This window comes from Nylanderia fulva, unplaced genomic scaffold (assembly GCF_048542155.1).
Source record: "Nylanderia fulva isolate GAGA-0341 unplaced genomic scaffold, ASM4854215v1 Scaffold14, whole genome shotgun sequence".
NCBI lineage: Eukaryota > Metazoa > Arthropoda > Insecta > Hymenoptera > Formicidae > Nylanderia > Nylanderia fulva.
Genome location: NW_028189622.1, coordinates 3,337,708 through 3,358,021, shown reverse-complemented (window position 1 = coordinate 3,358,021; position 20,314 = coordinate 3,337,708). Strand labels below are relative to the sequence as shown.

At 36.2% G+C, this 20,314-nt stretch overlaps 1 protein-coding gene across 9 annotated transcripts in view; it reads right to left on the bottom strand.

The window, feature by feature from the left end:
• The window catches only part of tei (irregular chiasm C-roughest protein teiresias), a 325,060-nt gene that overhangs the window by 44,620 nt on the left and 260,126 nt on the right, over positions 1 to 20,314 (bottom strand). For 8 of the 9 annotated variants that reach the window (XM_085480183.1, XM_085480181.1, XM_029300679.2 and 5 more), the window contains exon 9: positions 17,939 to 18,211. In XM_085480183.1, coding sequence (XP_085336309.1) covers positions 17,939 to 18,211 — 273 coding nt within the window. The remainder of the gene's footprint in view (positions 1 to 17,938; positions 18,212 to 20,314) is intronic. The other variant, XM_085480188.1, reaches the window with a different exon arrangement.

The window sequence follows — 20,314 nt, the reverse complement described above, 5'->3', positions numbered from 1 at the left end:
AAATTCGTTCTCCGATTTAGGTGTATATAGAATTGATATCAACAGTAAAATCAATAAACATAACGGATACTACATTTGTTATCTGCGCGTCTGGTATAAAGTAACGTGTTGCTTGCGCGTTCGTGACTTTATCCTAGAGAAGGAAATCAACCAGATCAGAAATTTACTGCACACAAGTCGACACGTACCGTACTTTCTGATCGAACATTATCACTTCCCGGCGTTAAATCACACTCTCGTGGCCTCGACGACGAACATAACGACGAACTCGCCGGCTCGAGCTATTAATGCGAATCTCTGGCCGGCGGAAACCGCTAGGAAGTTCTTGTCGACGACGGTCTCGGCGAAGGAAAAAAGACGACGCCGAGAAACACGACGCGCGGAACTGGAAACGCGATTGCGGACTCGAGGGTGGGTGTGAAACGCGAGTAATGGAATTGTACCTCCGACTGCGACATTTTACTCGACCTCTCGAGTCTGGTGTGTGCGCGGCACCAAAGAGCGCGTGTGTACGCGATTTCCGTGGAAATGTGCGATGGACGACCATGACAAGCCGACCGACCGACCGACCACTGCGCGTTTATCGATCAATTTCGAGTTGACAGCCCACCGGAGATCGCGTTCTCCATCGTGGAGGTTGCACCTGGTGACCTGAGTACTTAGCCTATAGAGAAATCAATGACCGGGAATTGTTGGGAGAGCGCTATTGTTGCGCCCCGGGAAAAAGGACTTCCGTCGCGCGCGACCCGACGACCAAATATTGACTGGCGTAATAATGTTTCGCCGGCAATCGTTCCGTGTCATTAATTCCTCATGCGCGCGTATAACAATTCCTGCTCTGTATCGGGGAGATAATTTAAAGCCCCGATCGCGATATGACGCACGCGAAGCTGACGAGGCTCTATTTCGAATTTCCTATACTGGTACAGGAAATACGACCATACAGTCGTCAGTAAATGTGTGTTTTCATTCGTTCTCTCTGTATTTGTATTATTAGCACGATTTGAACGAGAACTTTGGAATAGAACCTTTTCGTAAATTATGCAGGCGAGATTATCGCGTCGAATAGACCGTTTGTTTTTTTTAATTAAAAAGATCGCGGTTGTAAATTGGAGAAATCGCAAGCCGAGAAATGACTAGTTATCGGATGGGTAATTAAAGATCAGCGTTTTATTGTAATGTAAAACTCGGAACATTCCGACAACGCGCGTGAGAATTGTATAACGTTGTACACAATGTGACCTGGTAATAAGTCGTAAAGTTGCAGGCGACGGTCGCGGAAGATTCGAGTTCGCTGATGCAAAATACTCGGAGAATTGCAGCGTAGCGAGAATTGTCGCGATAATAACTTTCTGCTTCGGCCGTGCTACACAATTACTCCGTAGCGTAGCGACAAACTAAATACAAGAGCATTTAATTTCTACTCAATCTGTATTTTGCTCGCACCTCGCACCTAGACGATCGTCGTTAAAACATCGTTCTTTCAGCGCGATTTGATACAAATGTACAGTATTTCCATGCAATCAACAATGTTCATTACACTTTATGCGTAAATACGGAACTTTACGTCAAAATAGTAGGAAATTTCGATGCAATTCACGAGTACATTATGAAAAGAGGAAAAAAAAAGGAAAAGAAGAAAAAACACTACGCAGTAGTCCAAGTTTTCTCGCTATCTGCGGCAACTTCTCGCACAAAGTCTCTCTCACGCGAGTCTTCTCACTTCGCCGTCCTCATTTTCATGCAACCGAAAATTTAAATTACAAAAATGGTTACCTTGCAAGAAACCTCGTCATTTTTCGCGCGCATAGTATATATATATATATATATATATATATATATATATTTCAGTAGACGTTTTATTTGACGAATTTTTCAACGACAGATATCACCGTAATTTTCTCCGCAGAGTCTCTCCCATAGTAGTTCTTATTCGCTCGTCTACCTTTGACAGATGTGTTGGACATCTGAATAATTTTTAACTATGAGCGCGCCAAGATTCCTCTGTACTAACGCGGACGGATCCCAGCTACTAATCAGAGACATTTTCACAGGGTAGTTTTACAAATGAGAATCTACTCACGAAGAGACGCGTCAAAGAACTCTGCGTCACAGCCGTATCAAATTTGCATGAAATCTAGGAACACAAGGTAGATCCTCTGCGGCTTTCTTCGTCCCGCTCTTCGTCCCATCGCGAAGATTCTGCTCCTCGAATACGACCATTACGGTATCTACATACGCATGATGGCACATGCATATGCGCATAATATCCGAGTATATCTGCTTACGCATGTATATGTACCTATATATATATATACATATATATTCATACAACACGAAATTTTGCCATTTTTTCACGTAATGTAAGTATTCTGCATAAGAGGGAAACCTTATAGAATCATGTCGTCATATATATTCTATTTAGCTAAAATCCCGTATATCATTATATATGTCCCATGAGATTAAAATTCCAGCATTCGAATAATTTTAAGTAATCCTTATTTGTAAAAATTATTAGTTATACCTACTCTTTATCATACTTTCAAATATTAATTATAAAAGTAATGATGACAAAAACATAATCAGATTTTAAGACCAGTGTGTTTCGATGTAATTCTAGTTTCCTCTATAAATATATTAATTTGTAAAAATATATTTAAAGTGTATTCTTCATTTCTTTTTAATTTAATTTGCCTAGGTGAGCAATCGAAGAAATCAATATTCGACAAATTGGTTGTAAATATTCGAGTTACTGAACTGCGAACATTCATCACTCGTATTCGTTATTCCACAATATCAATTACAAAATATAATAGAATACTGGACGCGAGAAAATGTATCATGATTGGCGCAGAATGTTTCTGAATTTCACACCGGATTATTTCCAGAATTGCAATTATCCGCGCTAATACAGCAATATTTTTTATATTGTTTGCCAAAATAAATGCAGTTCTATTCTGAAATTAGCAACTTTTCGAAAAAAAGGTTATATACGCCGAATAAATTAACATGTTGCACGAGCACGGGAAATTTCCTATCGCGATAAGTCACGCGATATATGTATGTATGTATCGCGTTATAAAACCAATTAGGAACTTGCGATACTGGCGAAATTGGTTGATATGCGGATATGAGAAAATAACAGGAAACGCAAATATTGCGCGCAAATTATGAAAAAAAAATATGTATATATTTATATATATATATACATATATTAGATAACTCTTCTCTCTAATGCGTCTGTAGGTACCGGGCATAATTATATCAGTATATATGGATGAAATATTTTTTCACAGCCGGACAAGATGCGGCAAGGAAGCATTTTTAAAAATGGTGAAAACGCGCGTGCAAGCGCGCTCGACATTTTCTAAAATACATGCGAATTGTGAAAAACGTGCATTGTGAGAAAAAGCTGAAAAACGCATCTAACGGGACAATGTACGCAGATATTATATGCATATATTTATATATAGAGGCGCGCGCCATCCATTTCAAGAGCAAAAATTAATGGCGCTTTCGGTGAAAATGCAATTTACGAGCAATCGACACGCTACGATGATTCACCCGGAATGCAAAAAACGATCGGCCAGAAAGAAGAGAACGAGCGAGAAAGAGAGGGAAGAAAAGAAACGATGCCAATCTGCGTTGCAGCGGCAAGACGAAAAAGCGATCGCGCCTGAAAATACGCGACACGGTCGATCGGCCATAAACCAAATTATCTCAGTATCAGGCAGTCATCGGTATATCGCTCGTTTACCGTTCAAAAAAAAAAAAAAAAAAAAGTAAAAAAAAAATACAAGAGCCGGAGATACGAGAACGCGCGGGAGTCAGGGACGCGTATCGCGTATATATATACGCGACAACTAATACACGGCACGAACGTTACGCTATTACGTGGAGTCGCGCGTAACTCCGCGCAATTCCCACTGGTACATCGCGGTGGCTCGTTTCACGCTCTCGCAACAACCCTGAATTAACCGTGTTCGCTGTTGCACGAGCGGATAATAACGTTGCTGTTGCCGCTACTGCTGCGATCCGAATGAATGAACTTATCTGTATGTTGATTCGACGTGGATATATGTGCGCCGAGTTGTTATTGAATAAGCGACTGCAGGCGTAAAGCAAGATCATAGACGGCGTGGTATATTATGCTACCCACTGTGCCTATCCCCGACGTTATTTCCGACGCTATTAACTGCGGACTCTCTCCGTATCTGTCAAAGGACGCGTATTCCAGGATCCAGTGAAATCAACGAGGACGATTGTGACGATAGAATACATATTGTTGTAGTTATTACACATTTTGTTAACCCTAAAATAGTGAATATCTGACTATCGTTAATTCATATCTATATATATTGCATACGGTATCACAATAAAATGCGGAAAATAGAATTTTATCTACTTGCGATCATATACATATCGTATATAACAAGAAAATAATTATGACTAATAAAATTCAATTCATATGCATATGCTGAATATATTATACATATGTAAATGTGTATTTTTACATTGATTTCTGATAACACTTCATTTATAATAATTATGATTGTTAATTATTAATAATATTTATTTGTAACGATATATTTCTAATTAATTATCGACAAGTTCTTTGTTTAATAATAATACTATTATAATTAACGAGATTGTTTTCTCCCTATCTCTCTCTCTCTCTCTCTCTCTCTTTCAGCGCGATAACAAATTCGAAGATGTTGATATTCGAGCAGCAATCGGAACAATGGCTGGGCGGAAACGGGGCGGAATAATACCGGTCATTTTCGCTGCATTAATTTTTCAACACCCACCTATAGAGTTGTGTTAGGCTAAGCATGAATTATGAACACATTACGGTCGGGATACAAATTGATTTATGGTCGCGGCGTCTCGCCGTGCATACCTAATATCCCTTGGCGATATTCTTCAGCCGAGGTGCGGGTCAGGGAATACGATTAATCTACATAGCGGATCTCGTCAGATTCCTTAATAGCGTTTTTATTATGTTCCTGCCTGCGTCTTATCGACTGTTAAAAGCTTTACCGATTAGAAACAATTGCTGATATATAATAACTACAAGTTTAATACCGACAGGTTTTCATACTTTGAGAATTTTCCGATAAAGTGCAGCGCGTTCTGTGTTCAAATAATTCATCAAAGTATTATAGATTAGCAGAAATGCGCATTTTAATATTCAGAAAAAAATCGATTGTAATTCGTTGCTTTTCAAATAACAAAAAGTGTAATTTAATAATATTTTACACGCCATATTTATAATTATCCTTTTTTAGAAAAAATACGCATGTGAAATAACTTCGCGATAAAAATTTAATTTGATTGTCTGACCGATAAGTTTACTGAAAATTCTGTTACTTTATAATTTAACGATAAGAGAAACAATTTTATTCTTGAGTAAACAGCCGAATCCATAGCGAGATTCGCTCTTAATTAATATGACAAAAGGATTCCAATTTTGTTGAATGTTTAAAGAGAAACGAATTTTGTTTAACCTTCCTCAATTCCGTTCGCGAATGGTGGAATGCATTCTGGATGCATTCGGCATGTTAATTACAAGATTATTAAATTTCCGCCGCGATCGTTACCGAATGAAATGGCTAATGCAGTTTTATCATAAGTATAGCTCTATCGTGCGAGTATCTTCCAACATAAAGTTATAAATTAGATTACACGCCATGTTGAGAGGAAGGAGGAAGAGAAGGGAGCGGGATTATCATCCTATTAACTATTCGATTCATGCAGTAAAATATGTTTATTCGCCCCGGCTTGTAATTAGATTCATTAACTCCCTCGCACTCATCGGAAAGATAATTATGCCGCCTGATTAAAACGGTTGACGTAGTTCGATTTAAATTCAAACAAATTTTCTCTCTCTATTAATTAAATTTTCTGCGAACAATGTTCCATAGCGCGACATTAACACTGGACGAGAGATATTAAACAGCAGTAGCTTTATTCACCATCGTCATAAAATTGAGTTTTGCGATAGCCTTCTTAGACGCTATAAATATTTCATCATTCGTCTCCTGTCGCAATGACGGCGAGTCATTGTAGATACAAATGTACGAAGAAGAGAGCGAAAGGAGATGATGCAGGGGAGAACGATAATAAGATGATTAGCGCGATTTTAAGCCAAATATCAACACGTATAAAGTAATGCTGATACAACTAAATTGGTATTACATATAACATAATTAAAATCTAAAAACGAGTATGTAAGCCGGAAATCACAAATGTATAAATATGGTAAAAGAAAGGATAAAGAACTATATATAAAATATTTTATATGCATAATAGTTAAAAAAAAAACAATGAATTTTAATATTTGTTGAAAGTTGAAATAGCACGTAGAAATGACAATAAAATTCGGAATATGTATTTTAAATAAAAACTGTGACAAACATATTGTTAGAAAATGAATATTCAAAAATATGACAAATTAGATATTTGTTATTAATTAGTATATTTGTATAGTAATATTTGTTATTATTTTTTTATCGTATTATTATTTTTCCAATTCACAATTTATAATTATGACAAAATTTTTAATCAATTTTTTTTTTATCGATAATTTTATATAATATAAATAGCCTAAGAGTTTTTTAAGCAATCAATAACTATATGACTTATCGTTTGCAAGGCAATTTCATTTATGATAATGTTATGCATTGCATAAGAATTTATAAAGCATTTGGGAAATCTATATTCCGATAGCTTAATTAGTAGAGCGCATTAATTCCTTTATTCTGCGAAGATAAAAAAAATAATTGAGAGAAAAAATACCGACGAAAATAAACGTTTATCGCCTGCATCCGCAATAATCACAGTGTTAGTCTGTGAAATTTAATTCTCGGTGCGGACGCGTCCCGAATGATCGCTCGCATTCTGGAGGCAGAATTAATCAAATATTCATCAGCGAGAAGAAAGTTTTTCATAAAGGGTAATCAAAGAGATTGGTTTCATTAATCTTGCAGTAAAAACATGTTCGGATCAAAGTTTAATATAAATTTCAAAAAGTTTAAAATCCCGATAATACTGTTTCAATAAAAAATTCTGATTTAATACAACATATTTATACTTGGGGAAAGAAAATAAAAAATAATATGTAATATATGCAGGAAAAAATATTAGTATATACAGTTACAACAAACAGATCGATTCGTTATAAATAAAATATTTAGACATCTTTCTGAACACAAATAGAAAAATAAAAAAGGAAGAAAAATGGTATATCTAGAAATTTATATTTCTTTTAATTAATTATATGAAATATGCTTCTCATTATCAGCTATGTTCGTTGGTCAATGTATGCGTGTGTATTTGTCGTGGGTTCCGAAATAATATTCACCCTTTAGATACCTCGCGACTCCCTCGTAAATGATTATTCATGATTTCTATATCCAAGAAATAGAATTAATCAAGTATTGATCCGTATAAGCAGAGAGAATGGCAGGGAGTCTTTCTGGCGTGACTGCGTGAAGACAAAAGAGAAAGAGATGCAAGAATAGGCCAGTTGAGAGGACAGATCAAGGCGAGAATGAGAAAAACAAATACGCAGACGGAGAGAGAAAGAGAGATACACGTGACAAGAATGACAAAAAAGGTAATCCAGGCTGACAGGCACACGGTCGCAAGGGAAAACGAAGACGCGACAGAGAGCCATTGACTTCGAAGACCCCGTTTCCTTGCATCCCCCGAGGTTTCCGATGATTACATCCACCCTTCTTCTCGGCATTTCCAAACTCTCAGGATAGAGGGAAAGGCCAGTTAAATTCCCATGTTATTATCGATAATAACAAATCATTTGTTTCAGTGACATTTCATGAGTCGATTAACACGCACCGGGTTCTACAGATTTTGTGCCTCGAGGAATCTGATGGAATCAGGAATCAAATTGAGCGGCATGATTGACTATCACGAAGTGATTGGATAGAAAGATGCTGCCCTTTTGATATTGTACCTTCGTAATTTCTTGCGTGTAAAAACATTAAAAATAATGATTTACTAATTTCGCTTAAAGTATTGTGTTAGAAGATAATATATATTATATTATGTGGAAAAATGTGTTACACATTTATAAACATGAGAATGCAGAACGCATTTGCAGCAAAACTGTAAGAGATATTCTTGAGAGTAAGTATACAATGAAGTTTATTTGCATGTTGCAAAGAAAATATATGAAAAGTATGAAAAATGTTTTCTTGAAACTTATATCATATTTTCCACTCTATATGAGTTCTAGGTTCATGAATATTTTTTTGTAATAAGCACAATATAATATTTGTGTGTTTTATAAAAAAATATTAATAATAAAGAGCAAAAAAAAGTCACGTATTATTTTTATATTAATAAAAATACTACATTATAATTCCGAGAAAGAATTATTTTCGTAAAAAGAAAGAAAGAGAGCTTTATTTAGGAAAATATATATTTATGAAAAAAATGTTTGTTAAAACATGAGCAAAATTTATTACTTTGCAAATTTTACTAAGCATGTCAGCCTATATGAAGCTAATATTCCCAATTTCTCATGTAATTTAAAAGCAGTTATCTGCATGAAGAGCGTAACTGAAATATCATGCATATCATCAAGAAAAAATTTTTCACTTTATATAGTAGCATCATAATGCATCCGCAATAAAGCAGTGACGTAAAAATAACGCAGTTATTGTACATCGTTCATCATCTGATCGTCGAGCAAACGTACGCGTGTACATAATATTTAGTAACGGAAAAATCTCCCAATGAGAATACTCAATCTCATATCCGTGTTGATAACCTTATCCGATCTTTTTTTTTTTTTTTTTTTTAAAGAAGATACTCTCTCTTTACTCTTTTTTTTCTCTCTTTATCGAAGTAACATTAACTCTATAACTTGTCAGAATTTAAATAAAAGAATATAAAGATAATATGAATATTAATATAAATCGATTACATTATTCATAGTTCTCTTTATAGAATAATATTCTACAAAAAAATATAAAAAAATATGCTGTTTATCAAAAATAAAAATAGAAAATTGTAAACAGAGTATACATATAATATAATTGTATTTTTAGAAATATACGGAAACTCAAAAACTATAAAACAGAATACTATAAATCGTTAGAAGAAAACTGAAGATGTATCTTATAAGACACATTGTCAAATTTAGAACTGGAAAGAATAAAATATGAAAAAATCATAAAAATCCAAGTATCTATAAAATGTGTACACTATAAACGTAATGCAACTGGAAAAATACGAGGTACATTACATATATTTGATAAAATAAGTGTGTATGTGTGTGAGTGTGTGTGTGTGTGTGTGTGTTATTTATATAAAAGTGTTGTAATTGACTTGAAATATACAGAGATAAATGTAGATAAATTGTGTATCTATATTACATTGCAGAGTAATTCTATAGCTATTTCTGGGCACAATATTTACAAAGTAAACTGCGGTTAAGCGTAAACCCTAGTATCTATGTTAGTTTCTAACAGAGAAATATGTTTCCCATCTATATAATCGCTCTTCATATATGTATGACGGAATGGCTAAGTGAATACAGCAGCTTGCGAATTGTATACACACATTTCATATTTAGATACGGATTGATAACAGCAATAATTTTATGCAATATAAAAATATAATCGAAAAATAAAACACAAAAAATGAGATTCTACATATATGTATACGTACAATTCAAAAAGAGTATTTCAAAAACACATCTATACAAGGATAAAAAGAATTACATTTTTCATATTTACCGTGCTCATTACATAAATAACAAATATTGATATTTCCATTAAAAAAAAAAGCAGGAAAAAGATATGCGAAATTCAAATAACATTTCGTTGAAATAACATTTCTTTTAAAACGATGCACGTGGAGGCGAGTTTTATACAAGCGAAAAAAAAAAAAAAAAAAAAAAAAAAGAATTTCCACGGGTGTCCGAAAGCTCATTCGCGTTTTTTGGGTTTGGCTTCGTTAGAAGACAATTTTTATCGACAACGCGGGATTTTTACAGCTGCGGTCAGGCGCTTTCACGTTCTGGGGTTACGATTGTGTGTCGTTCGATTCGTTTGAATGCTGCGCAGTTTCCTCGGGGGACCCATGTACACCATCGTTTTTGGGGTTACGTTTTGCTACGTGCGTTCCCGACCCTTCTCTATTCGCGTTGAACCCGATACGCAGCATAGTCGCGCCTCTCGGGTCGTTATTTCCCATCACCCGAATGTCGCTTGAATAACGACGATCATAGCGATGTGAATTTAAATCTAATCGTCCATGCCCTCTGTGTATCGGGTATAGTAGCATGTAACCTCGCGTAAACTAAGCTAACTTATTTTTGTCCAAAATAATTGTTTTTGTAATAGTATCTTTCATTGGTGACGCGATCGTGTTATAATAATTAAAAAAAAATGTCTAATAGTAAAATAAATTATGATTAAAAATTTGTGGTAAAAAAAATTAATTAATTTTATACAAAATTTATATATAAAAAAATGCACATATTTATATTGTATATATAAAATGCTTAATTGCGTAAAATAGTTTGGTTGATTATAGATTTTGAAAATCGAATTACTTGTAAGTGTAAAAGATCACATTCTTCTCCTTTCGAGAGTTCTCGATACTGTATAACGAATGAAAAACGACTGAATAATATGTACATTACTACGTTCGTCTTAACTTTTGATACTGGTTTTATTTCCCCCGACACGCGATTAATCGTTAATGAATCACGAAGTTTGTTAATCCAAAGTACGAAGCCTTTCTCTCTACATCGCCGGATAATAAAAAGAGCGAAGCTAAATGGACCTTTCGGAGACGTAGCTTTATCTGTGCAATTCGTAGTTTCGTCGCTATAAAAAATTCAGAACATCCACGGCCGTTAGGCGGCCGTGATGAAATTGGTTTCTGGCCCGAGGCGACTCATTCTTTCTTCTCCGTGCTTTGATCGCGTAATCAAGTCTTTGTTTCGCAAAGCCCTTGCTCGCACAAATGGCTCGCTCCTTTTATCAGGCATGTAAATATGAAGAAGCGCGTTGGTATTAAGTACAATCCACCGCCAGATTCCTATCAGCGCGAAGGAGGCTCGTTGTGCACGGGATACGATGAAATTAACTCTCGCGCGGTTAACCGTGGAAAGCTCTTCGAGAGAGTCTGATCTCTCGGAGAGGAGGAGGCAGTCATCTACGCCGTTCGACGGAAAGTTGTGTTGATCTACCCGAAATATACTCAATTCCGGCGAGTGTTTTATCAACAAAAGTTTCCCGACGCGACAACGGGTAAAGTAATGCAAAATTTATTGAGTACTTTCGCGGATAATTTTAATTAAAGCATTATAAGCATCGAAACTTGTCGAAGAGAGAGAGAGAGAGAGAGAGAGAGAGAGAGAGGGAGAGACAAGTATGATAATTACCATAATTTTCGCTGTATCTTGCAACGATTTAATTACGTTTTCCTACGAAAACTGGTTCTCCAGTACCGTAACCGACAGCGATTAAGATTGCAAGAGCCTTTCAGGCCAAAAGAGTCGGGTAAATAGAGTTAGGAAACGCTAAGTGTAAATTACGTGGTACAGAAACAAAATTTAAAACTTGAAAAATGAGACTTTTAATAAGCGCGATAACTTTGGAAAATTAGTTGCTCAGTTATCAAAGAATCAAGCTCGATTGCTTGCATTTTATTTTGTATGAAAATTGTTTGCATTCATCAGAAACTTGTTCGAGTTATAAAATATTTATCCAGTTATACATTATTCAAACAGCATCATTTAGTTTGTTAATGAAGCTTGAATTTTGCACAACAAGATAGTATATATGTGGTATTCACTCAGCAAACTTGAATGGCGCGATTTAACGAGAGTACATAAAAATTTTATTATATGTATAAATTTTCGATCATCGTTAAGTCAAATTTACTTTTTTATAAATCAGTTGAAAAAAAAAAATGTATCTTATATCAGTTTACGAAGGCGTGAAGATTTAACGAACGTTTAACGAAGTAGGTCAGAGAGATAAACTCTAAACGACAGATTCCAAAATTATAGATACTATTTCCTAACGCTAAGATAAAAATAATTACAAGGTAAAAAGTTAAATTTTTGCAACATATTTATATTAATATATTTATACGGTTGAAAATTCACCTTTTAATGAAGCTCTATCTATTTTTAAATCATATTTAAATTCTTTAAATATAACGCGCATATGTAAAATAATATGGTATGATTTGAATGCTCAACTACTTTACCGATTCACACATTTTATTGTATGTATTTATAAATATAAATAAGATCACAATTAAGAAGTAATCATTTAGCGAAAAATATTTAATATACATAAAAATTTTAACATTTTAAAACTGATATCTAATACATCAATTTTATAATAGACATCTATCGTTTAAAGAATTAAATAATTAATGTACGAATATCAAATATCTATACAATAGAAATATTATATTGTACATTATTAATTCATATATAAATCCATTATTGGTGAAAAAAATCTTAGCATATAGATCCGCTTTGAAAATATACAGCAGGAAATAAAAAAGTTTTTGCTTCATTCCAATTAAATGTTATTACTCCAAGTTATTGTTTCCAAGCAAGTTTCATAAAATCCAACGTTATTGTCTTCAAGCAAGCTTAATAAAATCCATCGATCAAAGTTCTAGCAAAGGCTAAAGTGCGGCCTGTGACAATAAAAATTATCAAAGACCGCTTTATTTTTCCGCTAAGAGCAGAGAAGAATATCTATGCAATTATTAATTGTAAAAAATATAATCACTGCAAGAAAGATAAATGTATAAATAAAAAAAAATAGTTGCGAGAATTAAAATTTTCTGACATTGCAATTTTTAATCTGAAAAATTAGAAGATAAATATATATGTTTCTTTGTGTTTTTTAATTCTTTTTTTAATTCTTAATTTAAATATGTCAAGTTTTTTAAAAACAAATTTAGAAAATTAAATATTCATTACTCTAGCGTACATAAATTCATATTAATTTTTTCTGATTCGCTCACTTCTTGCAGAAAAATCAAATATTGCAGATGCAGGCATTTGCAATAAGCGCGTATGTGTGTCGCGGTTTCAAACGTTTAAGTACGGTTGAGAAATATTGCAAACATGCCGCGTGTTCCACAGCTCGAATATCATACAAACCGCACGTACGGCACTTTCATAATAAATTCAGCAGATGGTTGCTTTGAAGTTTACATGATACAAACATTTCCACTTCCGCGCTCGAATCGTTACATATTCGGCCAATTCAGAGATATATGCGAAAAGAACAAACGATCTCTGTACAATTATTGCTGATGTCAGTTTGAGAATTAGAATTTAATCATATCACAAGCACAGGTACATCGATTCTTTCGGTACATGGTATTAAATTACGTTTCTTTATATTACAAAAAATAAAGAAAAAAAGATAGAAATAATAATACAATAACTACATATAAAATATAACATGAAAAGTCTTGATTTTTGTAGAATATAATTTTTTGACACATGGAAGAACAAAGAGCAAATCTATTATAATTGACGAATTGATCGCACTCATCTCTGTACATATGTTTGAATAGTTCCTGATTTTTTTTATTCCAAAAAACATCAGAACATTTGAAGACAGTGTCTCAGAAATGCGAGAGACATAGTCGACAAAGTGAATTATGGAGGAATCAGAGAAGAGGGAAGCCAGGAAAGAGAACCGACAAGCTAGAGAAATACATTAGGATCTCGACGAAATATTTTGATATCGGGCGCGAAAACTTATATCCCGCGCGATGCACGACCCCCGAGAGAGATATATATATAGGTATATATATACATATATATGTGCGTGTGTTTTATGCCGAGTGATAAAGTGAGGTGGAAAAATTATGGGCGATGTGTGCGGGACGACGATCGACGATGCGGCGAAATAATTTCGGCGTGCCTTCTGTGTCTTTTCATTTCCATGGAAACGACGTATAGCGAGGAGCGTTCGCCAGGATAGCAGCGAACGTTCGACCGAAGGCTGAGCGCCTTACACGCACGAGTTCCCCGAGCCGCAATCAATAAGAAGTCGGGATTGCTCCAGCGATTGCTTCTCGAGCTGAATGCTGGTGGAGGAAAGGATAGAGGCAGATAGAGAGAACCGCGAAGCCCACGTGAGGGATATATGCGGGCGAATAAAAGAGAGAGAGAGAGAGAGAGAGAGAACGTTCTGCATCTATCATCGTAAATAGAGCGAGGAAAAATAACCGAGCATGTGTACCATATTTCTACACTCGTATCCGCGACCGAAAAGAAGAGACGAAACTGTGTCTCGCAATCGCGAACGTATCGTCGTATTTCAATGGACAAGTGTCTTTTTTTTGTCGTACCGGATTCATTGAAGCGTCCGTGATGCCTTATCGGGCGAATATATATATATATATATATATATATATATATATGAAATCTCTCGAGCAAGAACTACTTGCGACGATGATGAAACTCGAAATGAAGAAATTATTGATGAGTTCGCTGAAATGTCTATTGAACACGTGAGCGATAAATTTTCTGTAAAAATTTCTTCGATAATCAACTAAATGATCAATCTCGTCTGTGTCGTCAAATTAGTTTTAATTACATTTATTAAGATTGGCAAATTTGTAGACACGCGCTGTCTTTATTTATATTTCAGATAGAATTAAACTGACGCAAAGATCCTTGGAGATTTAATTGTTATTATTTTTCTATTAAAAGTTGCTCGATTTCTCTCTATTTATTATATTTATTAATTCCGATCTTGAAATCTAAATTCAAATAGAACGTTATCGATTAATCATACGTTTGGCCTCGGTCTTGGCAATTAGCCGGAAGTTTATTTGCGCTCGCGCTCCAAGTTTTCAGTAAAAATCCGGGTCAGAATTACGAGCCATCCGGGAGTCACATAAACTCGTTAAAAGCTAAACGAAACGAGATACCACGTGCTATGCTACGTGTTTCGCGCGCCTTTCAGGCTGATCGACGCGCGCTCTCGTCCGTAAGCCTGGGCGTGAGCAAGGCCGGGTGAGCAGAGGGAAGTCCGAGAACTGTTTTACGAGGACAAGATCCCAGAGGAGGAATAGAAAAGTTAAGTGTTCGCAAACTTTCCTCCGCGCCCTATCTTCCGTTTCCCTTGCGCCCGTGATCCCTCGCGTCGTTTTCATCCACGCCGCGGATGATCCGTTCCGTTCGCCATGAAGCTGCGACAATGACGATTTCGGAGCGAAGGAGAAGCGCCCTTTCGCCGTTGCTAACCGAGGATTCCAAGACAAACAGAAGGGATTCTGCGGGAGCGAAATCACACAGAACGACGCTGTGTGTTCTTCGATTTCCAATACATATAGCCTGCCCTTGTGTGATCTTTACTACTATCGGTATCTTACCCAAGGCAGGAGGAAAGATCATTTCGCGATAGGGTGTGCTAGATTATACAAGTCTACTTTACGAGACAGCCATTCTCGTTTCGCATCATAAAGTTGTTTTCCTTGATTGTGCCGCGAGTTCCAAAGTCGCGATATAATTCCGAAAGAGCAATCGACAAAAGAGTAAAAGAGTCATCAATGTTAACGCGCACACATTTAGTAGATTTATTCTAACGATGCAACAAATCTAAATTGCAAATGTCAATTCTATTGTTTAAAAATTTACGTTAACCATCAAGTTTCGGTAATATCGATTATTATTGCGGGAGTAAAACACTTTATACGTAATTCTATTACCATCCAAACATTCAAGCTCACCCAACCTAGTCTGGCTCAACCGCAGCTGATATTCTGTTCCCTTATACGACGTCACGTTCTGTTGACCACTATCCCCGAAGAGTATGCTACGTGCGCATTTAAGCGACCAACAGCTGTATTGCACCGAGTACCTACCTACCTACGTATCCTCAACTTTTACCAGCATCCGCTTTCGCTTTGGTCTCTCGAGATTTTCGCGAAATAAAAACGCACAGATTCTAAATCGCATTCGGGAACTTTAGCTTCGATTCAGGTGCGATCTTCCCAGACTCACGTATTTTAAGTAAATACAGGGACTTTCGTATTGCGATAAAGAGTATGCGAGTTTCTAAACCCAAGTATTATACATGTAATTTTTAAAAAGAAAAAACATCTTGACTCAAAGCGTTTAATAAATTATGGAAAATCGTATTAGAATGCAAGGATATAACGCATTATTTTATTATTAAGAATTTCAGATTTTATTAAAATTCAATATATGTAAATATCTTTTTTGTAATTGCTCTAATTTGATAACTTTATGTATTTTCGGCTGAAGTCAATTATAAAATTGAAAATATAGATGAATAAGAATATTTAGGATCAAAAGATTTTTACTGTCTCAATGATACTGTGATTATTATGGAAAAGTAATATAAAACGTAAAGTCAATTATTAAAAATACAGATAATGTTTAACGTTATATAATTTATAAAATCGTAATATATATTCGAAAAAATGCAATGTGGAAATAATAATTAATAGTATCTCCTCTCTCACATACACAGTACATTATATGTATATTTATCCAGTAATCTTAGATAATTTGCGGAGAAATAAGAGAGAATATAATATACCTACTATAGTTTTGTGGCGTTATGACGGCCCGGCGACAAATAATACTAAGAGCTACTATGTAGCTTTAATAACGAATGAAAATGCTTTACACTCTCATCGTTTAATTAATTCTTTCCGGCCGCGATGTGACGGTGAAAAAGTATTTAATTACTCTACACGTGGTGTGTAACTTTTATGTAATCGTTAGCCGTATGGCTTCACACAGTAACATTAAAACATTACGATGGTTATTATTCAGTCATATCCATTAAAAAATATTATCATAATCACGATGTAATGCTAGCCGTAACGGTTTTTATCTGAGAGAACAAATTAATGTAACAAATTAAAATTTTCTTTCTACCATTTCCACAGTTCTGCAGAAATTTCGTGACTAAAACGCGGCCTGCTTTTGTGGCTAAAATAAAGATAAATTCATCTCGCGCATTAGCGTTATTTTTTTTTTTTTTTTCAAATAATTTTAGTTTGGAAAGAGCCGAATACAAGTGCGGAAATGCACATAGGATTATTATCTTATTCGATCCTTGATGTTTAAAATTCATCGCGGAAAAACGAATTTTTCTTTCATTATTTAATGTAACAAGGCACCACTTTTTTAATTGTAGCTAATTTAGGTAGATTACGATTTATACACTAATTCCAACATGCATGAAGAGATTATTTATATTTACAAGAGTTTGCTTTGTTCATTTTCCCGTAATGTTTCCTAATCAATCTAGATATACTCGTCAAATATGCTCTCTTCATTTGACTTGTCTCTTTCATAATGCAGTATCTTATTTGACTCGTCGAAATCACGTGCGCGCTATAACTTTGCGTGCAACGTAAATGCACGAATTATACCATTTGAGCGTAGCTCGAGTTTATTTGTTTTAGCGAAACGTAACTACATTAAACAGATTAAAGGAATGCATTAACTCCGCGCAACGTTCTGCCATATTCATCAACGGGTCGTCAAAAGTTTAAGCCGATAATTAATGTGTTGCCACCCCGTAACACGGTTAATGCAATGCCGGCTCTGTTATAATTAAATTTAGAACCAGATAGCGCGCACAAGGTAGTTAGCCGCAACCTACCTACAATGCGGCCGAACACAATGCGACGCACCGCACAATGTTATGTTCGTCAGATACCAATCGCGGCAACAATATATCTCGTGCATTACCGACGTCACGTGAATCACAATACAATTTGTAACTCGTGGACGTGTGTGACTCATCTAATCGAATCTCGGATAATTTCTACGCCGTTTAGCCCGTCGCGAGCAGAAAGATTCCGGAACGCGAGAACCACTTTGACTAGTGTAACACCGCTTTGATAAAAATTTGATCGGACTCACCGGTGATTTTGATGTGGTATGGTAACTGGGCTCGCCACGTGTCCTGCATTTTCCGATCGGGCGCGACGCATCGATATTCTCCAGCCTCCTGGTACACGACTCGGCTCAGAGCGAGAGGTCCGGGTCCACCCACCGGATCCATTCCCGGTCCATGGCCCCAACAACCACCGTCGCACTCGAGGGTCACCGCGCCGCCGATCTGCACCTCCATCCTTCGGGAATCGGTCGCCTCGCCGCTCAGCGCCTCCGCTTCCGTCTCCATATCTGGATCATCTAAATGCCATTAATTTAAATCTCTCGACGTGCGATCCATTCTAGACTCGTAACTTAAATGTAGGTTGGTAAGGCGCTTTTTTCTCTCTTATATTGTATACATTAAGTGAGCGAAATTAAATAATTTACAATGCGGACACAGCGCTCGTCTGGTGCTTTTACATTTTTCTTCCAGTGTGCGGATTATCTTATTTCTATATTTTGCAAAATATACAGTGAAATATGTAATTTTTCATTAAAAAATCATAACGTTTTTCGAGAGATTTTTTTTTGTATTCAGAAAACTAGGATATTATTCATACATTTTTTATCGTTAAGTATATATTTTCTCGAAATTTTGCGAGCCATAAAAATGACAAAAAAAGAAAACTGAAAGATTTCCTTCACTTTTTGTAATTATTCCGAATTGTTAATTCGGTATCGTCCGTCCACCATCATCGATATCGAAGAATTACTCTGGTATCAGAAATCAGCGGCACGTACGAGGGATAAAGTTGAAACGGAATCTCCACCCTCACGTGCCGGACTCGACAAAATCTTTTCCACCGCGACATTACGTCGCGACGTACTGTCCGTTCCAACTTCTACCCCATTCTCCCGTCATCCTTTTCCGATTCCACCTATGGAATTATACGGCTACGATAGTTTGCTCTCCAGCTAGCGCTACGTCCACAGTTACAGAGTGGCAAAGGGAAAGAGGAAGGACGAGGAAAGGGTAGATGTGTGGGTGGGTGGGTGTGTGTGGGAGAGGATTGCTCGTGTCTCTGTTCGAGAATTAGAGCCGGACTGCTACGGTGGAATTCGGCTGAGAAAGAGAAAGAAGCGAGGAACGGGAGAGAGTAGCAGTCCTTTGAGTTAGCAAGCTGATCCTCTGGCTCATCCTATAGCAAAACAAAGGGATCAAAGTGGTGCGTAGGAGGCTTTTACTTCCTCTCTTACGCTCGCTCGACTCCCGACTATACCTCGTTTGTCTTGTAGTTTGTTCGGAATTTTACAGCAAACATCTCTACTGCGGCGCTTTAACAAACATGGGAGAGAGAAAAGAATAAAGGAAAAAGGCCGGTAATCAAATCGGTAATTTGACATTTTTCGTCCGCCGGCATTACTCCCTTTTTTTCGATACAGGTCTCTCGTTACCTTCAAATTTGATGATATATCCGTTCCTTCTTCCGCAGCAACGGCTTGTGATCGTTCTAAATCTTAATGCGATTCGCGTGCACTAACGCGATTAAGAATCTCATACACTCGTCCGTCTGTGATCGCGTTATCTCTAATTACTTTGATATGCCTTTCGTGTTCCTGCTAATTAAATTATGCACATCTAAGATGCTTTGTTGAATCCACGTTTGAACATTATAGGATATTTCATTCAAAATTATGAAGTAATTCTCTGATAGAACATACGATAATTTAATTTAATTTTCTTCTAAGGATTTGATGAATTTATATATATATACATATTTTAAATATAAATATTCCATGAAATATTCAAACATTTTGAATATATATAAAATTTACATATATATTTTTTTTATAATATATGGAGAATATGTTCGCGTTGTTTATCTTGATAAATACCTGAGAAAAATCTATTCGCGTGCCAATAATGTTGATTCCCCGGTCTTGCTAAGGGGTGTCCCTTTAAACTACGTCCTATCTGTAGACTGTCTACAAGCCGGCGAAATTAGCGCGTCGGTTTAAACCCGCCGTGACGTTATCCGGCGGATAAGTAATCCAGGAGGAGATTCGAACAGGACGTAGTAGCAGTGTAATCGATAATTTCCACGAAGGAGGATGGTTGGTTTATAGGTGCTCTCGAGCCATCTAAATTGCGTAGAGATTAGGTGCTCGGAAGCCCGTATCCAGCATCGTCGGTCGAAGGAGCAGACAAGAGCGAGCGAGATAGAGATAGAGAGGATGGATAGAGGGTTAGATAGAGGACAAGTGAACGGGAGAAGAGGAACGAGAGGACCTCCACGCCGGTTTGAAATGCAGGGAGCGCATCGCCCTCTGGTTATAATGGCAAGATGGAAGGAATGGGGCTAGGTAGGAAATTTGCAAATTTTCACGACGGGGCACGGATAATTTCCGGTTGGCTCGGCG